Source organism: Colius striatus, chromosome 1 (genome assembly GCF_028858725.1).
Source record: "Colius striatus isolate bColStr4 chromosome 1, bColStr4.1.hap1, whole genome shotgun sequence".
In the NCBI taxonomy this organism is placed as follows: Eukaryota; Metazoa; Chordata; class Aves; order Coliiformes; family Coliidae; genus Colius; species Colius striatus.
Window position 1 is genome coordinate 134,590,363 of NC_084759.1, and position 22,115 is coordinate 134,612,477.

The following is a 22,115-nucleotide window of genomic DNA, read 5'->3' on the forward strand; positions in this document are numbered from 1 at the left end:
GGCCGAGTGGCGGGGCGGGTGAGGGCATGGGGGGCGAGTAAGGCCGCCGGCGGGCGCGGGTGGCTGGCGCCGCCGCGGCCGGGAGCCGTGAGGGGAGAAAAGGAAGGAGGGGAGGAGGGGAGAGGCGCTCCCCCCGCCAGCGCTGGGGGAGCCGTTGCGCCAGCGGCGTAAGTGGCCGCGCGGGGGTCTCGCGGCCTCAGGGGTGGGCGGAGCGGGGGGGGCTTCGGCCGCTTCTCCCACCCCCGCGGGCGTCGGGCGCGGAGGCAGGAGCCGGGCCCCGTCCTCGCCGCGGAACCGGCGGCAGAGGAAGCGGGCGGCGGAGCATGGAGGTCGCCTGGCCGGAGGCGCCCGCGCCCGACCCCGTCTAGGGCTCGCCGCGGGCCTCATCCCTCCTCCTCGGAGCGAGCCCGCGGCCGGGCCCGGGCTCGGCGCGGAGCAGGCCCGGGACTTCTGCACCAGAGGAGGAGTCGACCCAGGTGAGAAACGCATCCCTGCTCCCGGCCTGCGGGCGGGCGAGGACCGACCTCGTCCTCTCCGGACCCCGCCAGTCGTCTGCGTCTGTGCGTCCCGCGCGCCCTCCCTCTCTCCTTTCTCACTGCCAGCACTCGGCTTCCCTGGTCCTTCTGGCTCTCTGCCACGCTAAAGAGTGCACGTTCTTGGGCCTGTCCCCAGGCGCTGTGCTGGCCTTGGCTTCCGCAGAAGGGCTGCGGTGTGCCCCAGCAGCTGCACCTGATGCTGAGATCGGGTGTGAGACCTGCCCTGCAGATTTGTGCAAAGCATTTGACACTGTCCTGCCCAACGTTGTTGTCTCTGAACTTGAATTTGATGGATGGACCACTCGGTGGATAAGAAATTGGCTGGATAGTCACACTCAGAGTTGTGGTCAAAGGCTCGATGGCCAAGTGGAGAGCAGTGACGAGTGGTGTTCCTCAGGGGTTAGGATTGGGATTGCCTGTTGAACATCTTGGTTGGTGACACAGACAATGGGATTAGGGCTCCCTCAGCAGTTTGCCACTGACAGTAAGCTGTATGGCGCAGTCAACACGTTGCAGGGAACCCACTCAGAGGGACATGGACAGGCTTGTCATAGGAGCCTATGCAAAGCTCATGAAGCTCAACAAGGCCAAGGCCCGGTACATGGGTGGGAGCAATCCCAAACAGATACAGGCTGGGGGATAAGTGGATTGAAGGCACCCCAGTGGAGAGGGACTTAGGGGTGTTGGTGGATGAAAAGCTTAATGTGAGCCAACAATATGCCAGAAAGGCAACCGTATCTGGAGCTGTATCCAAAGGAATGTAGCCAGCAGGTTGAGGGAGGAAATTCCATCCCTCTGCTCTGGTGAGACTTCACCTGCAGTCCTTTGTTCAGCTCTGGATATGGACTTGTTGGAGTGAGTCCAGAGGGTTGACATAAGGATGATCAGAGGCTGAAGCATCTCTACTCTGAAGACAGGTAGAGAGTTGGGTTTTTCAGCCTGGAGAATAGACTCCAGGAAGCTCTTCTAGCAGCCTTCCAGTACCTAAAGGGGCCCTACAAGAAAGCTGGAGAGGGTTTTTTTTTTTTTTTTTACGAGAGCGTATAGTGATAGGGCAACGAGTAAGGGCTTCATACTGAAAGAGGGCAGATGCAGATATTAGATGTAAGGAAGAAGTTATTCCCTGTGAGGTTGTGAGGCACTGGCCCGGGTGGCCCAGAGAGGTTGTGAATGTCCCCTTGGCAGTGTTCAAGGTCAGGCTGGATGGGGCTTTGAGCAACCTGGTCTAGTGGAAGGTGTCCCTACCCATGGCAGAGATGTTGGAGCTATAGATGGTTTTTTTTAGGTTCCCTTGCAACCCAAACTGTTCTATGATTGGTGATCTAAGTAACACTAAGATTAATTTTCATGCGTAGTTCGGATCTCTCAAGTTATGATGTCCACTCTAACACAGGATCTGATGTTACGGTAGTTTCAAAAGTATTTCTTCCAGTATTTCTTCTAGGAGAAGGAAGCTCAGTCTGTGGTTGTGAAACAGGGAACTGCACTACATTTAATTGCAGAGTTCTCTAGCTTCATAGTTGAAAGAGTCTGATTCTATGAGTTTTGCTGGATAGGAAACATTGTAATTTCAGACTTGTTATGTCTATCAGTGAGAGATCAAAGTACAGATGCACGTATTTATTTTAAAAATATAAAGATATACCTAGCAAAGGGAAGACTAAAAATCTGAAGTCTAATGTTACTCCAAGGTCTGTATAGCCTAAGTGTAAATTATTTTTTTTCCCCTGTTGCTTATTTTAGTAAGTGAGCTGTAAGTAGGAAGAAGATTCTGTACTTTCTTTCTTAAAAGCTTTCTTATTTAATTAGAAAAGCGGGGAGGGTAATTCTGTGCATCATTGTTGCCTTTTCAACAGTATACTTTGGTATTTCCCATGTTTTTCCTACTGAGAAGAAACATTCTTCTGATGATAAATCTAGTTTACAAAATATACAGACAAGTAGGAGTTCTAGAAGGTACTTGTCTCCATGTAAATAGATACTTTAAAAGAACAACAATTTTATAGGAGCTAATGTATGAAATATGTAATCTAAATACTGTAAGAGGTAACTTCTTCAAAACTTGCATATTCTGGTAAGATTGTACTATATAAATCGCACAGTCATCTTGCAGTGTGTGTGGGGAGGTTTGCTATGTACAATTTCTGTCTGATTTTATTGTTCTGCTTCTTTTAGGAAGAAAATGAAAATCTTTTCTGAGTCTCACAAAACTGTTTTTGTTGTGGATCACTGCCCATATATGGCAGAATCATGCCGACAACATGTTGAATTCGATATGTTAGTAAAGAATCGGACCCAAGGAATTATACCTCTAGCACCCATATCAAAATCACTGTGGACCTGTTCAGTGGAATCATCCATGGAGTACTGTAGAATAATGTACGATATTTTCCCTTTCAAGAAATTGGTAAGTTGTAGTCATACTACATATGATACTTGATGGTACAAGGGATATTTTTCCCTTTTAACAAAGTCTTCTAGTGTTAGTAGCTGTTGGATAGATCAACAGATAAAATATAATTTATTATACATTTATTATAAATTGTTATAAAATTTCTGTGTGCTGTTGATATGTTTTGTAGCTGTTTAAATTGGTTTGAGTAATAATATGAATACCTTTACTTATTTAAATTGGGAACATTTCATTGTCTTAATGTTACTTTGTAACAGTGCAAAACATGAGGACAGGTGCTTTAAGGTAACATACAGATTTATTACTGTGTTCTCCTGAGCTTTGAGGTGATACAAACTTGAGTGAAGCATTGCTTTAATTTTGTTTCTAAATGCACTTGGTAGCACTTGGTAAGGTTTTTGGTGTCAACTTTGAAGGAATTCTCGACTTTAGGAAGAGGTAGGATCACTGAAGCTACCAGACACACAGCTCCTTGTTTAAAAAAATAAATGCATGGTATGTTTTGTAATACTGTATCAGATATTAAGGTTACTAATGGCTGTTTTGTTAGATATTTTCTCCTTAATGATTAAACCATTGTGAAATCCCTAAAGGTTAGTTACTCTTAAAAAGGAAAGTTAACCTTGTGACAGTGATATGGGTACAAACTAATGATGTTGGAATAATGGCTATGTCAGAGCAGCTGACACAGAGGCCAGACACTAACAAATACCTTTGGTAGTTCACTGATTTGATGTGTCAGCCATGCTGCCTGGATGGATTACATGTGCTGCTTCTCAGACAATTAATATTTAATTTTAAGTCTAATTTAGAGCATTTAATATCCAGTGAAATGCCATTATGGGGTTATATCAAGTGTATACTTAGTGGATTTTAATTGAGTGGCTGAACTGTAGCTCGTGTGGTATGAGAAACTGAAATTGAATTGGAAGGTATGCTTCCTCTTGACTTTTTTGTCATCATTAGAACATACTTTGTTATGTGCCGTTTATGAAATCTTTCTAGATATTTACTTTGTGGCAGTCTTTGGAGAATATTGCAATATTAGGATTTATTTTGTATCTGTTCTACTAAAAAATATTACGTAATTATTCAAATACTTCATAATATCCCATGGGGTTCATTTGGAGTAGAGATTGATTTAGTAGCTTAAAATACAAATGATGTAAGTTGTTAATGTTACTAAATGGTAACTGAATAGAGCAGGAGGTTTTGTTGTCTCTCTCTTAGTTTGGCTTGTTTTTGCATATATCTTTAGCGTATCAGAAGAAAAAGGAGTAATCTGTATTGTGATTTGGGGAAGTAACCATAATGGCTATTATCTTACCTGTGCTTTTTTGATCCTTTTAGGTGAATTTCATTGTGAGTGATTCTGGAGCTCATGTCTTGAATTCTTGGACTCAAGAAGATCAGAACTTGCAGGAGGTGTGCTTTGGAACTGTTCTTTTGTTTCACAAGTCTAGTTTAGTTGTGGAATAAGTAGCAAGTTCTTACTAAGTTCAATATGAAATAAATTTGGTTAATTGAAATGTTATTGGATCTGGTCAGAAATTATTGTGTAACAGAATTTCAGGAAGTAGCCTGTGAAACTGGGCTGTTCTATAAGCAGCTTTACATAATTTTTTTAAAACCCAGTAGCCTTGAGTATAGAGTTACACATTAAAATAAATGTTATGAAAAAATTTCTTACCTAGTTCTTTTGTAAGTTGGGCGTACTTCTTAAATTTTGAATTTGGATTTTTTTTTGGTAATACTTACATGATATTATAAACAGATATTTTTCTGCCATACATGGGAATATTATGTTCTCAAGGCTCAGTAACAATTAATAAATTAATTGCAAAGGGTAATTTAGGGCCAAGTGTTTTCCTGAAAGCTGGCAACATATGATGGTCTTTTAATTGCTCTGATTTTTCTCTCAACAGTACTATTTCGCAAGTAAAATAAGTTATAATGATGGCTTTTCTTTTAACTGATCGTTTTAACAAATGGCTGGAAAGTAACTTTCAGTAATAGTTCCTTTTTTTTCTTTTTGACTAGTTGATGGCAGCCTTAGCAGCTGTTGGGCCACCTAATCCTCGGGCGGATCCTGAGTGCTGCAGCATACTTCATGGTCTGGTTGCAGCAGTTGAAGCACTCTGCAAAATAACAGAATACCAGCATGAGGCTCGAACCATGCTCATGGAAAATGCAGAACGTGTTGGAAACAGGGGGAGAATAATCTGTATCACCAACGCAAAAAGGTGTGTGCAATAATGTGCTTCTATTGTTCTAAAACTATGTGAAATAACATTCTGTTTTAAAGTCTTTCATTGCTTGTCAAGAATTAGTGCCCTAAGTAGCCACCTTTTTCTTGTGTTATTAGGTCATTTCTTGCCTTATTAGAGGTTTCATGTCTGTTACAGTCAGAAACCAAAAATTTCCCACTTGAAATTAGAGAGCTTTTAGTGTCATGCTTCTTTGAACAGGATAATTGATTATCTTGCATAAAAAACCATATTAAATTTCTTTGTAGTGACAGTCACGTTCGGATGCTTGAGGATTGTGTTCAGGAAACTATTCATGAGCATAATAAGCTTGCAGCTAATTCAGATCAGTGAGTATATTTTTTACAAATGTAGTTTCTCTTATTCTGTGCATGCCTTTTACATCCCCTGTGAAATATGGCTGTATTTTTGTTACTTAAAACTTACACTAGTGAACTGTTTGAATGCCTGTCTGAAATAGAGGAAGCTAATTCATGATAGTGTGGATTTTAAGTTGATGTATAATCATTAGCTTTTCAATATCATCCTATTTTCTCATAGAATGGTATTACTTTTAAGTTGTTACTTACATCTTGCTCCAAAAGGAGACATGTAACTATCTCTTGTTGTATATTTGTAATCAAACCTGATTTTTGTATCAATAACACTGTATTAATTTTATAGTCAACTTTCTTTGACTAAAATAGCTCCCTGTGACTAGGTATCAGTTTCTAAATTATTGTGCTGCCTAATACTTCCCTTGCAATAAAAGAGTCCCTTGAAATACAGGTTGCATCTCCTCTAAGAAGTCATTCTTCCACCATGTGTTTTATCTAATTAAACAGTTAACTGTTTGACCCAGAGACTGTATATTGCCTTGTGAAGTGTATTATAAGTTGAGATCCTGCTCCTGGTTGCTCCTTAGGCACTTAAATAGCAGAAGCAGGAGTCTATTTACCTGCTGCAATTGCAGTTTTGCGTATGTATAAAGCATACTGCCACAGGGAATCGGGTTCAAAATCCACTATAAAGACAAAAAAGTGGTCTCATCCCTGTAGGAAGAGATGCAAAACAATGTATCTCTACAAATTTCCAGCCACCTTAGGAAATAAGCATGTTTGTTGGGTAGTTATTTTCATGGTCACTGGAATTCTGGTTTTAATATCTCTGCACACGCTCAGAGACACAAATCTTTTGTAGTTGAATGAAGCTGAATAGATTACACTGATTATGGATCTATTCCATTGGTATGTCCAAAAAGAAACATAGTGCTACAGGATCTTAATAGCTGGAAATGTTATACTTTTTTTATTATTATGATTAAAAACTTATTTTTAAGTATGTGCTTTTGAAAATCATTAATGTAACTTAGTTTCTACAGAATGCTTTCAGAAACAGTATATTGTAATATACCTTTATGACTCTCTGTTCTGGAAATTAGATAAATCTTGGTAGAACTGACACAATTTCTAGGACATAATCTGCCATGCTCAAGTTTAAATAGAATGTTTTTATTTTCCAGTCTAATGCAGATTCAGAAATGTGAACTGGTCTTAATCCACACTTACCCAGTTGGCGAAGACAGCCTTGTTTCAGATCGTCCTAAAAAAGAGGTAAGGGACTTAAAATAAGAAAATTTATCTAATTATTTGTTAGGAACCACGTTACCCTCAAAATAGCACAAATTAAATGTTCTGCAATAATGTTTTGATTCTCTAGTAAGATGCAGGAAAAAGTACAGGTAATTCCTTGAAAAGTTGACAGCCTACATATTGCCATCTCAAATATATTCTTTGTTTTCTTATGTTTTCTATGTTATGTTTTTCTTGTTGTTTTTTCATTTCATTGCTTAAATTTCTTGTGTAATCATTCATGATTCTTTTTTGTTGTGAAGAAAGCATATTAATGCTGTAGAATGATAGCCTTAGGTTTATTGTTTTTTTTTTTTTTTTGAGAAGGTAATGCACATTTAGTAATCAAGTGGAAAACCATCAGCTACTTGGTGTGTTGAAGAGGTTAGTTGAGTAACTTTGCTGTTATTCAAGCATAATCTGCCAGCTAGCACAAGCCTCATTTTCCCAAATACCTGTTACTGAATGACATGAATATTGTTCAGCACTTCATGTTCCATCTTGTTCAGACTAACATGTTAGCAGATGGTAGACTTGGTTGAGTGGTTTTCTCATGAAACCAAAATGAGCTTTTGTGTATGAATTCTGTTGTTTCATTGTTAGCAAATAGAATGCCTTCTTAGTGAAGAGCACTGGAAAGCTCATCTGCTTCCAAATGAAAGAATAGTATCTTGTAGGAGCCTACTTGAAGTACCCTGCAGGTACTTTTAAAGATTATTTTACAAAAAGGTAAAAGGATGTGTGTAAGAAATTGTTCTATATATTAACATCTCAGTTGTTCAGTAATGAAAGCACATGTGCTCTGTGACTTTTGTGCTTATTTGTGGTAGTTTGAAACCACAAATTGTTGACATATTTTTTTGAATATATGTGATATATTCTGCCCTTCACGAGTGTACTTTGCTCAGCGTTTTAATATGCTGTCTGTAAGAAAGAGGAAAGACAGAAGAGAAAGGTCTTATTTTTAACATGAAAATTGTCTAGTTCTATGTGTTATTTCAAAATAAAAAGACCTGTAATAGCTACCTTCCTGAGATTCTTTTCTACAAAACTGCCTTGTAGTTGTGTAAAACAAACAAACAAAACCCCCAAAAATGTGAACAGAAGAGAATAAATTGAGTACTACTTTCCTCTGTAAGACAGTTATCTTTAACACTGGGTTTCATGGGCTTTGTTTTTTTTGTTGTTATTTGGGTTTGTTTTTTCATTTGTTTAAAGTTTTTTTAAGCTTTTTTAAACCTAAAACAAATGTCCTTGTGGCTAGGGAAAAATCAAATGTATCTTAGGGCTTGTGTTTGTCTCCTTTGTGTATAAGTGGCACCCTTACAGGTAGGTACATAAAAATTAGCTTGTTCCTGTTACTCGACAGGTAAAAAAGCAAAAAACTAGGCCCAGAGCTGCTATGAAGAGGATTTCTTCCCCATGTTATGATACTAATTCTTCCTTTTAATGATAAATAACTTCAACTTTTTATCCTACTTCTTTGTTTGACAGTGTGTAACAACTGCAACCATAACAACTAGCATAGCCTGCAAAATTCTGAATGAGAAAGAATTTCTACTTCTTCCTTCTTAGTTTCCCATTATGTGAGATTTTTGGATGGTAATTTTTCCCCCAGTTGAATTTAGCAATATAAATGTGATTATATTGGAGTTTTAGATGAAAAATGCTGTTAGGTGATGCTAGAGCTTAATCCACTAATACTATGTGTTCTATGTCAATGTCTTTTAGCTTTCACCTGTTTTAACGAGTGAAGTGCACAGTGTCCGTGCCGGACGACATCTGGCTACAAAACTGAATGTTTTAGTACAACAACACTTTGATCTGGCTTCAACCACAATAACTAACATTCCCATGAAGGTAATGATGTGTCTATAGCTTTTTATTGACTAGCTACATCGTTTGTAAATTTGTTTGAAAACTTTTAATGTTTATTTTAATTGAATTTTTACATTGTTTTTCTCTCCATATCATTTTCTGTTTTGTTTTTTTTTTTTTAATTAGCCCACATTCAATGTCTGTGACCAGGTTAGTAAAAAATAAAGAAGGGGGAAAAAGAAGGAAAGAAGGATCACAGAACAAAATATTGTATTGCTGAATCTCAATTTTTGATGTAGCAATACAAGTGTTATTTCAGTTCTGTTTGTTATTTTATATAAATACTATCTTATTTATCTCAGATTACTTTGTCTGTGATTCTTTTTCTAGTTGTGTTTAGATATTCTTGACCCTTGTGCATTATAGTGGCATAGTGAGTCTCTTTTCCTCTGTTTCATTATCATGCCCACTCAATATAAAGGTGTTTGTAACTAATAACTGGTTTCTAACTAAATGTTTTCAAGTAGGTTTTCCAGTTTGAAGATGCATAAACCAGAAACAGGGAGATAAGGGATATATCTAGCTAAAATTATATTAAATTAAATATCTTATGTTCAAAGTTGTTAATGTCCCTATTTTTAATATATTTTTTTTATCACTACTGGGAGGGAAATCCGTACAACTAAGAATTTCAAGTATTATTAGCTTTACAGTAACTTTATGATTGGGCAGCTAGAGACAATTGAAATGGAAGTGTCAGTATTGAGACAAACAAAAAGGACAGAGCAGGAGCAGATAAACTTTGCTGATGTAAAAAAATTCATCATATTCTAATACTGCCAGTCATTACTTACATCTTTGAAAACTAGCAGTATTGTATTGACAATTAAGTAAAATATTTTCACAGTTTAATGAACTTTGACATGGGTCATGACATAAATGTGACTTAAGTTTGCAAATACCTTGTCTGCAACTTTCTGACCTGTGTGCTGTTGTTATGCCTTTCCCTTCTGCCTTTGTCCTTATAGTAATAGACCATGTTGGGTTCTCTGTTGTTTTTCCTCTTTTTTTTTTTAAACTTGTTATAAATTACCAAGGTTACTATTCTGTTTTTGCTAGTCTTCTGTGGCTGTTTAAAGATGCAGTGTCCTCTTTACAAACATTTTTTTATTTACTTGTGAACTTGGATCTACAAGTGCAGTTCATATATATCTTAAGTGCATGGAAACGATAGTAAGCGTGAAGTGTGGCTTTTCTTTTGTTTGGATTCTTGAGATTTTTAGTTAAGTTGTTACCAATCTATTCTGCAGTGAACATTTGTTGCTGCTCAGTAAGTTTTAACCACTGGTGGTATTCAATGTGTCATAGGCTTCCTTAACTTTACTAATTTACACAAAAGCAGTTAGGAGGAAACCATAGGGTTTCAAAAAAAGAAAAAAGAGGAAAAGCAGATGTCTGCATCCTTAAACAGGTCAGAGAGCAAACAGTTTCCTCAACGTTGCAATCCCGTTGTTGTCTGATGCACTTTGGAGACTTTTTGTTTTCTTCTGGAGTGAAAGGTAAATGTAGAATCATTAATTATGAAAACAATGACCTCTAGCTAAAACAACTATGTTTATTCTTTCTACCTTTGTCTTTTAAAGGAAGAACAACACGCTAACACATCAGCCAACTATGATGTAGAGCTTCTTCATCACAAAGAGGCACATGTTGACTTTTTGAAGAGTGGTAAGTAGAAACAGTCCTCCAAAAGTGGCTTTTGATTAGCCTGCTGGAAGTATTCACAAAGAAATCTTGTGAGCTGCAAGTTGATGTAAATTTCAGGCCTGGCTAGTGTGTTTTCAGTTACTCCTTAAAACCCAAGAGCTTGATTTGTAATGTTAGCATTGGAGTTTTACTCATTAGTGACATAGTTTGATGTAGCAATAAGGATTTAACAGTGAAAAAAACAGTTCAAATTCACAACAGGTCAGGGTTTCATATATGTTTCAGGATATTTGTCTGAGATTTGAGGACTGTGCCAACTTCTCATCAATACATAAAAAGTAGATGAGAGACCAGATGTGTGGTGATTTTCACAAAGGAAAGTACCTCTGTGGGTATTTGTGGAAAATTATTTGTTGCATGATTGAACTTTCTGTCTGTTAAGTAAGGTGGACATCACTTTTACATCTCATAATCTTGTTTGTGACAGTAATTGCTTTGGAAAAAACAGCAGTTATTTGGGTTTTGAGCTTGCTTATATTTGAAATGACTGGCATATTTTTTTGTAAATTTGGAATTGGATTACCAAGTATTCCTCTGAGGTGAGTTTTTAATAACTGAAGTTAGAAAAGCACAACAGTGAGCCTTAGACAAAAGTGTTCGGACAGCAGTACTTGATGTAAAAAGTTTGTCAATAGTTGGACTAAAAGTTCTGTATTAACAAAATTAAAAGCAAAGCAACAAGATTAACAAATGAGTTATGTCAGAGTTATTTAACCAAGAGTGGATATTTCTTATCTGAAGTTTGAAGTCATATGATGTGTAAAGAGTCATTTTAGGGATTTTGCTTTTTTTTTTTTTGGTGAAGTAATTACCATTACTTTGAGGAAAAAGAGGTAACTCCTCATTATCATCTATGAGTACTGTGCTCTGTATTTTACAGAAGTGTGTGATTAAAGATTGAGAGGAAAAAATAGATGCTACAGTAACAACTCACCTGAGCTTATAGATGTTTTATCACTAAAACATGTTTAGTGATGTTCAGATTGAATCTGTCATAGCAAAGAAGCAGGATAATGAGGCCTGATACTTCTTTCTCCCAAAAGCCCCACTTGTCAAATGTGTCTTTAGATCAGTTTCAGTTTTAACTTCGGAATACAATATGTACAAGAAATAATCAGCTCTAGCATTTGTTAAGGATTCTGATTTCTGTGTGGAAAATCAAATAAGAAATTGTCTTGAAGTCCTAGACATTTTAGAAAGGAGGGGGAAAAGCCAGTTACAGACAAAACATATCTCTAATTTTGTAAATGTTGAATGAAACCTATGGAATGTACTCTGACGCTGCAGTATTTTATTTGCTGAATTGATTTTTAGAATATGTGCAACAGCTACTGATTTTAAAAGGTTATTTTTTTGAACTGTCACTACTAATAATTTTTTTTTGCTCAAGTTAGGTATCTAAGTTTTAAAAAGTATATTGTTTTGTATATGTTCCTGTTATAAATATTTTTGTACCTTAGAAGTTTTACGATTTTTTTCCATAATAAAGAAAATCCAGTTGATCACAGGCTTTATCTGACTTCATATTGCAGGTGATAATCACACAGGTGGCAATAGCAGAGAAGGCACGTTTAAAGAAACTGTGACATTAAAGTGGTGTACTCCTCGAACAAATAGTGTTGGTAGGTAACATGGTCTTACAAAAATGATACTCAAATACTGTTGTCTCCATAAACTGATACGAATCTGAACCAGGAGGTAATACACTTCTTGTTAATGCTGCTTTTGCTGTATAAACCTTGCTGCTGACTGCACTCTGCATTACTAACAGTTATATGATGCTCTCTTGATCTTGGCTAATCGGTGATTTGTGTAACAGATAAGAGGGGCAGTGATCTTTTTCTTAGTCGCTTTTATCAGTCTCTTTAAGTATTATGAAGTTATGAGATTACAATGCTGAGTAATTATTTGTGCCTCCCACAGGGCCAAGTATACCTTGTCAGTATCACAATGATGTTTTCTTAAAGTAGCAGATTTTTTGGTTTTATTTCTTGTTTGGGGGCAGGGGGTGAATCAAACTATCTTTAGTGTAATCTTCAGAGTGATCAGAAAAAAGCTTTGTTAGAAAATGCAGTGATACTCTCAGTTGACTATTCTCTCGATATTAAACTTTCAAATCTGAATATAGGAGACCTCTACTCAAATACAAGTAAAAGAGGGAAAGGGAAGATTTAAGGTAGCACAGGAACCACTGGGCATCCTGTGGGCTATCAGCAAGTTAAGATGACTTTTTCAGCCACCAGATTAAAAATATATATAAGAGAAATAAGAGGAGGCTGACTCTACAGTGAAATAATTCAAGAGAGAAGGAACTGGAGGTGCTACTGGAAATAAGGCTTGGGAGTCTGTGTTGAAACAGTTGTGAGGATGTGGTGAAGGAAGCAGAATTTAGATTGAGACTGGTAGACTTTTTAGTTGTACTGATTGTGGAATAGCCTCCTATTCCTTTATTTTTGGGGATTTTTTTTTATGTGGAAATAACTCAGTTTTCTACTCATTTGTTTTTTCAGAATTGCACTATTGCACTGGAGCATACAGAATTTCACCAGTAGATGTAAACAGCAGACCTTCTTCATGCCTTACTAACTTTCTCCTCAATGGTAAATTTGTATCTTTCAACATTTTAACTGTTAATATTGTGAATAGAGCACTTGCCACATTTTGGTTTGCACAGCAATGAATCTCTACACGCTGTAAACGTTGTTTATCTTAACCTGGCGTATAAATAAGAGAAGGAAATTGCAAAATGTACTCAAAGGGAAAGTGTTTTGAAAGTTGAATAGGAGCAGAGATGTTAAGAAGGAATAAGTGTTGAATTCCAGTAGTTCTCTTCTGAATGCAAACGTAGAATACTTTTCAACTGATGATATCTAGTAGGAAACACTGCTTTCAGTAAGTGGTAGTGCACTTAATCACAATGCTTACTCTGACTGTTTAAGACATTACCAATTTATGGCTGTACCTGATTTTTAGCAGGTGCTGGGCAGCCTCAGAAAGCTCTTTTAACTGATGATGACTTACTATTTTGGTCAATTGAAACGGACATATGTATGTGTACTGGCATGAATCAAAAAGTAGGTTAGATTTAGTTAGCTTTTGATTATCTGCAAGATTTTGCCCGTTGCCATGGATAATCTTGTTATAAGAGGTTGCCACTGATATACATGTTAGGAAGGCAAGCCAAAGCTTTCTTCCAAACAAGTGATGTGTAGTTAATGTTAATGACAGGGAAATTTTTTTAACATTTTGCAAACAAAACTGCATTACAAAGGTCCTTTTAATGGACTGTTTTCTGAAGTCATTTGAATCAAATTACTTCAAATGACTTCAGACAAAGTCATTTATTTAAATTTGCAGTGATGTTATTAAACATGATGTCTTAATATATTTAAAGATTCTGTACAGAAAAAAATGTTGATTAATAAAAAGGGTTAGAACCTAAGTTAAGAGCCTATTTCAGATAGTCACTGTCTTCTGATCTATTTTTGTTTTGCAATAACAACTCTTTTGGAAAAGAAACCCTTCTATGCTTAGTATATTTTACTGGAAATAAGATAAAGGCAGTTTTGTTTCTCTGTCTGAAAAATGGTATCTGTTTTGAGCATTAATAAATAGTATTTATACCTTTATACTCAAGTAGATTGTTACTTTTTAGAAGTTGCTTAATGAGAATTTCTGCAGTAGGGCCAAGCAAGTTTAATATACAACATAATCTGTAATAATTAAAGATAGCAAACTGCCCTTACACAAGATACCATTTTAATATCCTACAAATATATATTTTTTCCTAAGAGTAATGTTCTACAGAGAAAATGATCAATTGGTCCAAGAGAGAGGCTTTTTGATCTCTGTAAAATTTAAAAGCATATGACACTGTTCTGTGTAAAGACATGGGGTAAATATTCAAAGAAGAAAGCTATTTCTAGTCCAGCTAGGTGAAACTCCAACTTTAATGGATTCAGAGCCTTAACTGTCAAGGGGCAAACCTGTATTGTGTATGTGTAGCTTTTAATTTAAAAGGGCAGCATGTGGTAACGAATGAAACCGATCTCGTTTCCAACAGGTCGTTCTGTTTTGTTGGAACAGCCACGCAAGTCTGGCTCTAAAGTAATTAGTCACATGCTCAGCAGCCATGGAGGAGAAATCTTTCTGCATGTGTTAAGCAGCTCACGATCAATTTTAGAAGATCCCCCATCGATTAGTGAAGGGTGTGGTGGAAGAGTAACTGACTACCGGATTACAGTATGATTCTTTTCCTTTTGTTGTTATGATTTGGTTAGGTTTGGTTTCTTCTTAAGTTGTTGCTTATCTCAGATGACAAGAGACGTAGTGCAATCGATGTGTAAAGGAAATGTTGGTACATGTTCTGGAGAGCTGGAGTAGATTGTGTGGTCAAAGTGATTTTCCTTGTACTACTGATACATATTAAGTATAAAGTAATACTTCTGCTTATTGTTATGCCTGAGTCATAGAATCATTTCTGTCAAGGAAGTACCTGCCTCCTTATGCACTAAGTAAAGTTTGCTCTGATTCTAGAATAACATTTTTCATGGCAAGTTCTTTCGGTGAACTTGGACACCCATAGAACTATATCCTGCTTATTTTTAGAAGGCTAGACTATATGTGAAAGATTTGTGCAAGAAATATAAAAGATGAAATTGTCAGCTTTGAATCCTGGATATGGAGCAGACAATCAACTGTCATTCATTTTAGAGTTTTTTCCTTTTTTCAACACATCCTTTATATCTGTTGTAAAAGAGCAGAACTGGCTTCCAGAAAAACGTAATAAAACTCTTCCCATATGTGAAATACCTTGCAGATCCATCCAGAAGGCTTCCTCATCAAAAACCCTGCATCAATTTTTAACCCATATATTTACACAACTGCTGTTGTTTTCACCTCAAATAATATACATCTGAAAGACAGATACAGGGCTCTGGTTGTTAGGGTCAAATTTAGTTGTGGGGATGGTACACAGTGATAAGCAAGACTGTTAGTACGTAACAGTTAGTGATAAACTAAGTACATATCTGTTAGTGATGTTTCACCCTTTCAGTGAAAGCTACTTTCCTAAAGAAATGCCTAATTGTATCTTGTTTGGTTATCATTAGGATTTTGGTGAATTTATGAGGGAAAATCGATTAACTCCTTTTCTAGAGCCCAGATATAAGATGGATGGAAGTCTTGAAATTCCATTGGAACGTGCAAAAGATCAGTTAGAGAAACATACTCGTTACTGGCCTATGATTATTTCTCAGACTACCATCTTCAACATGCAAGCTGTAAGTATCTTGGGATTTGTAACCTTTTATTCTATTCTAGATTAGATTTCACCTTACCACTTGATGAAATATTAACTGTATTTCATGATAAATCATTTGCTACAAAATGAGCTTATTTTCAGCTTTATTTTCGCTTAACAATTCTGTATGTCAACATATTATCAAAACGTCGAGAGTCGAATATTTTAATCTGACCAAGCTTCTGTGCTGCTGGGTAAAGAAAATGTGTATCTGCTTATACTTGCTCAGAGTAATTACTAATTTGAGGATAAGAGAGGGATGTATTTGTTGTGTAGTGTTCCGTGGTTCTGTTGCCTTTGATTTCTTTCTTCTTCCTGTTTCTCTCCTGTGATTTGCCCAGATTTTCTCTTTATTGACTTTTGTTTTATCTTACAGGTAGTGCCATTAGCCAGTGTGATTGTAAAAGAAGCAATGACTGATGAGGATGTTCTGAATTGTCAAAAAACAATATACAATTTGGTAGACATGGAGAGGAAAAATGATCCACTGCCCATTTCAACAGTTGGTACCAGAGGAAAGGGTCCAAAAAGGTTCCATGCATATCTCTTTTTCTTGATGCTGAGCTGTTTTTCAGAAATACTCTGTTTACATTGTTTTCATGCCAAATTTTAAAAATTTGTCCAAAGCTAATATGTATAAAGGAAATGCTGTACGTGCTCAAAACAAACACTGGGTACTTTGCCTGCATCATTTAGGGGCTATCATGGTACTCATATTGCTGTATGGTAGCGAAAAAAAACCCATTACTTTATTACCCAGGAATTGTATGTTAAAAAACTGAAAGCAAAGGTAGTCATCAGGAAAGGAAAGAGATCAGTAACTACGACGGAGAAAGTGGAATAATTTTAAACTAATCAAAAAGAAAAACCCAAGCACATTATAAATGAACAATGCTTTAAAATGGGGTTATATTAGAATAGTCAAATAATTTTGAACCATTTGTTTAAAATGGGGGCTACTCCTTCAAAAGAAGCACAGAACATTCTGATAGCTCCCTCATAGTGATGTGTGCACTGGCCAAAAAGAAATTCAGCTACAGGAGGTTTACTCACATGACTGGAAGTTATTTACAGTAGCATAGTACAATTCTTTCTAATTTCTTTTTTTAATCCAAAGAATTAAATAGTAATTAATTTGCACATCACTACATGGGTAACGCTCTGCATATACTGACATTGCAGATTTATCAAACACTTGAGAGGATCCAGAAGTACTTTTTGTCAGTGAGATCTTGTGGGAGTTCAGAATTTTATTTCTGTCTGTCCCAATTTAAACTTAACTCTGGATATTAATTTGGAACTGTTACATGCAACATGCTTTCAAGGATGGAGTAATCTCACGTGGATAGACCTGCAGTACAAGAGGACAGAGAATCTCTTCAGAGTTATTTTGGGGTTTGAAGGTGGTTTTTTTTTTGGCTTCTTAAGTTTGATTTTTAACCTTAATTTATTCAGTGGTTTAATGATCCAGTTAATCCAGTATGTAATATCTTTTTTTTTATTCTGGTCTTGCTTAGAGACGAGCAATACCGGATTATGTGGAATGAACTGGAGACCCTTGTACGAGCACACATCAACAACTCTGATAAACACCAGCGAGTCTTAGAGTGTTTGATGGCTTGCAGAAGCAAACCACCAGAAGAAGAGGAGCGCAAAAAACGAGGTAGAAAGAGAGAAGATAAAGAAGACAAGTCAGAGAAATTGGGCAAAGACTATGAATCAGATAAGCCATGGCAAGAATCGGAAAGGTAAATGTTCTAATGTGAAATAGAACTGTAGCTTAATAATTTTTTCCTGCCCTACCTTAAAGAGGATTTGTATTGAAACAGTTGCAGGTTTCAATGTGACGTGTTCATGCTTGTAAGCTTGGCTTACTACCAGTGAGTGTGGATCCCCAGGTTTTTTGATCCATCACTATTATCAAGGTTGGGAAATGGGCATTTTATCACCGTGCCTGCTTATCAGACTTCTCAATTTAACACATTATACAAGCAGTATGATTGGTTCTTGGACAAGTTACTGACTGCTTAGCAGATGCTTTGCAGTCGCTGCTGTTGGATTTTGTGACCACACTACCTCTTAGACATTAAACTACATGATAGAAATACAAAGCATGACAAAAGGCTTGGGACAGGCAGTTATTTGTTGATAGTTTAGTGTTCATGTACATAATCCACATGTATTTGACTCTGCTCTTTCATGGAAAGATGTTAATGACTGAATACCTACTGTCTGTAATTCCTGTTGTTACTGTAACTTGTGTAAGTGCTAAGCCTCCGTCAGTCTTGTCTGTTTGCCATCTTTGAAACTACTGTTCTAAAGTGATGATCAAAAAACCTTGATAGTAGTGAACTTCATTTGTATATGTGTTGTGCATGCTGCAATCATGAGGATAGGGGGAGCTTTTCACCCGTGCTATTGTCACCATGCCAATGACTATTGCTGCTACATTAACGTGTGGAACAAAAACAGGGACTGAGATAAAAGGGATTTGGTATAGGTCCGCATTCATGTAGGAAAGGTAATAAATAGTTATTTTTGTATACTCGCTACCTAGTCTTTCCTTCAAAATTCAGAATGGTTAACTGTCTCAACAACAACAATATAAGTACTGCTAAGTAACTTGGGTGAAATTGGATTTTAACATCCTTCCCTTGACTTAAAACTTTATTCAGAAGTCTTTTTTGTCCTGTCTTCCCTAATGTTTTTCACTCATTTCAAGGAGTTAAGAGTTATTTTTTGTATTATTTGAATTACGTATAACTGTGAGGAGTACAGAAAGGTATTGAGAATCATACATGCTGCTCTAGCATATTTTGCTTCACTGTTTTCCTTCCCCCTCATAAAGGCTAAAAGGTCTTTTGGATCGTGAAAAAGAAGAACTAGCAGAAGCAGAAGTTATCAAAGATTCCCCAGATTCTCCTGAGCCACCCAACAAAAAGCCGCTTATTACAATGGATGATATGCCCACAGTTGAAAAGGCAAAAGGTAAACCAAAAGAATTGCAACAGACTTTTTTTTAAAGAGAGAAGTTGTCGTATCAGTCTGTTTTCTAAAGTGATCTTGGCATTAAAGAGGATAGTTTTTAATTAAACACTCAGTGTTGAGAAATTTTTGATAACTATTTTAACCTCAACAGGTCAATGTAAAGAGAAATACCAAGATGGTGTGAGAGTCTACTGATAGGTACTTGGGTTGACGGGTTTGGACAAATTTCTGCTGTTATTTGAGCTACTGTATGTCAGAAATGTTGTTTAAGGACAGATATCAGAAATCACTGTCTCTGATCTGATATTGCTTTGCATAGTTTCTATTGATTAAGGCTCTTGTATAAGGTTATTTAAAATTAGGAGGTTTAATATATTGTACTGCCGTGGTCTGTAATGTCTTCTTAGCTTTTATGGGGATGTAACATTTAAGAATTCAGAATTAAATCACTTACATTCTTTACATGCAATTTTAGGGCCCATGTCCTTGCTGTCTTTATGGAGCAACAGGATTAATACTGCGAACTCTAGGAAACATCAGGAATTTATTGGTCGTTTGAACTCTGTCAACAACAAAGCTGAGCTGTATCAACATCTGAAAGAAGAAAATGGGTTTGTATCAGTAAATGCATCACTACAAGTATCTTAGCAGTAGTGAATATGCAGTATGGAGGAATACTTCAGTTACAGCATTAAAAAGATACTTTTTTGAGGATTAAAATGTATAAGTACGTTCCTTTATCTCTCAGCATTGATGGAGAATTCCAGTAGTGTTTGCTTTTCAATTGTTGCATTTGTGCTGAGTAAGGTCAAATGCTGATAAATGGTCTTTTCCTGGGCTTTAGTGATTGCCCTTGCAGCAAACCCCTTAAACTTTAGGGGTCTAAATGGTAGCTAAGTTGAGATTTCTTCTGCCACTCTGTTGCATGCTCTAGCTTTCAAAGTAATGGCCAATGTAAAAAAAAAAAAAAGGTTTATAAATGGAGAGGTTGAATCACCCTGTGATGTAATGAGGTTGATAGTAATCCATGTTCTACCATAAAATATTGAAAAACCAAGCCAGCCTGCTTTTAAGTTCTTCACTGTGAGGGTGGTAAGGCACTGGAACAGATTTCCCAGACAGGTTGTGGCTGCCCCATCCCTGGCATTGTTCAAGGGCAAGTTGGACAGGGCTTTGAGCAACTTGATCTAGTGGAAGGTGTCCTTGTCCATGGCAGGGAGTTGAAGCTGGGGGATCTTTAAGGTCCTTTCCAACCCAAACCATTCTGTGATTCTATGAAATAGGATGGTGGTGGTTCGGTAAATGGTGTAAGGACGCTGAAAATGAACCAAACTGCTAAAGCTCAAATTTCAGATACAGATTCTCTGTAGTCCATGTGAATTTGGGCTTTTATCTGTTGAAGTTGATAATGGATAGCTTTTTGCAGTTGTTGCTAGAAAGTTTCTTTGCATAAATCTTTACTTTATGTCCTGAATGCTTCTCCAAGAAGGATGAAATGGAAGTAAGATTGTGCATGTGGGAGCAGGGAGAGACAGGATGGTTAGTGAAGTAAAAAATTTGTATGAAAAAGGTTAGATTGTTTTCTGAAGCTCTTGATTATATTTCCAGTAAGAAGCCTTACCAACTGTTGTCTTGCATTTCAGGATGGAAACGACAGAAAATGGAAAAACAGGCCGACAATGATGATTAATTTTGTTTCTTGGGACAAAATTTGAGTGAATCACTAAAATATTTAATGCCGGAATTGATACCGGTACCGTTTCAGTACAATTGTATAGCTCTGGTTTGGTTGGTTTTCACATTTTTCTATTCTTATTTTTTCTATAAAATATGAAATGTGCATATCACATTAAATAAATAGTGTGCAAATAAGTAACTGTCTTTAAGTATTTTACAGTCATTTTTCTAGGCTGAAGAAAGCCTGTGCTGCCCTGGACTCTAAATCATGTAATCAGAAATATTAGTCAGAATTTGAAGTTCTTTCCCATAAATATTGTTTAATATTACAAAATCAGTGATGACTGTTTAAAAAATAATTCAATTGATTGAAAATTAACTGATAATATTGTTAATGTTGATTCATGAGTACTCTTATTTATATGAAACTTGCTCAGGATTCCAGAATTATGGAAAAGACCTCACACTGAGTACCTAGTCACTGATCTGAGAAAATGCCAGTCTTGGTTTGCGACTGAGGAGTGGGAGAGTGAGTGGTTTTACAGATAAAAATAGTTGGTTTAAGGGCTTTTAAAAATTATTTAGAAACGATCTTTAGAAAACAAAGCTTTTCAGATTCTTGTGCTGGAGTTACTTCTTTGTAAGCAAAAGTAAAATAAAATTTTTGCTAATTATTAAATTATTTTTTGATTAAATTTGCCTTCAAAGTCTTCCTCTGACCTGCATCCATTGCCTTATTCTAGCTTGTATAAGCAACTCAGGGTCTCACAGGTTTGATATATTATAGTTTGAGTTAAGACACATTGTTGTGAGCTCTTCTAAAACTAAATTAATATGTTCATATTTCTTCAATTAAAACTTTAAATGCCATAGTTGATGATAACTATAGCCAAACAAATGTCATGCAAGTATTATTTGTTTGTATTATACTACTTTTTTATCATATTGTAAAGCTTGTGTAGCTTTTACAGAAGCAATGTGTAGTTTTCAGAAATAACCTTAAGTCTGAAGACTTTCATTTTCACTACTTCAGTGAAAATAGGATGTCCTGCATCAACACGTCTCATGATAATACCCTCTCTGAAATGTTCTAATGGAGAAAACTACCATATAAATTAGTGTTTGTCATAAGTTTCTGGGGTTTTTAATGACATAGTACTGCATATCAGCGTGGATATTTCTCTTGTTTACTAAAGGAGTTTTTAAGTCTGGAACCTAGGGTAGCAAGCATAAACATGTCAGCTTTCTGCAATTTCTTGTTAGTCTAGAGAAGTACGTCTGAGAAGTTTATCCTGTGCCTTGGGGAATTGTGTGTATTGCATCTCCTAATTTGCCATTAATACTCAGATGCAGTCTGAGTACTAATGCACAAGAATGAAACGCTTTATTGGAGGAAAAGAAAAATTGTACACTTGCTATTAAAAATTGTATTAGTTTAGCTTGCTGACCCACTACATTATCCACTTTTGGAACATCTGCCAGGTATGACTGTTAAGTGATTAAATGAATGGGGGCTGATTCTGCAAGGTGGTTGACTGTGAGCCTGTATTCTTGGTGCTTAAGGAGCCTTACTGAGACATGAGCTCTTGCTAAGACAAGGGCTGATGGTTTCCCCAGAAATCCTTTACATTTATATTTTGCCAATCTTGTGTCCAGACTATTGACTTAAGTGAATTACTGCTGCTTTGTTGATTTTTACATCAAACTTCATAGCTGGTTCGTAGCTGGGTAACTGCT

General features: G+C 36.7%; 1 protein-coding gene across 1 annotated transcript; it reads left to right on the forward strand.

The window, feature by feature from the left end:
- Positions 1-112: 112 nt before the first annotated feature.
- INTS13 (integrator complex subunit 13) lies at positions 113-21,057 on the forward strand. The gene is made up of 17 exons (XM_010200747.2): positions 113-476; positions 2,712-2,943; positions 4,300-4,374; positions 4,990-5,192; positions 5,465-5,545; positions 6,718-6,808; positions 8,558-8,686; positions 10,288-10,372; positions 11,944-12,033; positions 12,922-13,011; positions 14,475-14,653; positions 15,523-15,693; positions 16,090-16,244; positions 17,231-17,461; positions 18,562-18,701; positions 19,177-19,312; positions 20,345-21,057. Exons 2-17 carry the CDS (start codon positions 2,719-2,721, stop codon positions 20,382-20,384), a joined length of 2,121 nt encoding a protein of 706 aa, XP_010199049.1. The 5' UTR covers positions 113-476; positions 2,712-2,718; the 3' UTR covers positions 20,385-21,057.
- The last annotated feature ends 1,058 nt before the right edge of the window (positions 21,058-22,115 follow it).

Coding starts and splice junctions, on each gene's coding strand:
- INTS13 (XM_010200747.2), top strand. CDS start 2,719: ATGAAAATCTTTTCTGAGTCTCACAAAACTGTTTTTGTTGTGGATCAC. Junction 2,944..4,299: donor TTTTCCCTTTCAAGAAATTG/GTAAGTTGTAGT, acceptor TGATCCTTTTAG/GTGAATTTCATTGTGAGTGA. Junction 5,193..5,464: donor TGTATCACCAACGCAAAAAG/GTGTGTGCAATA, acceptor ATTTCTTTGTAG/TGACAGTCACGTTCGGATGC.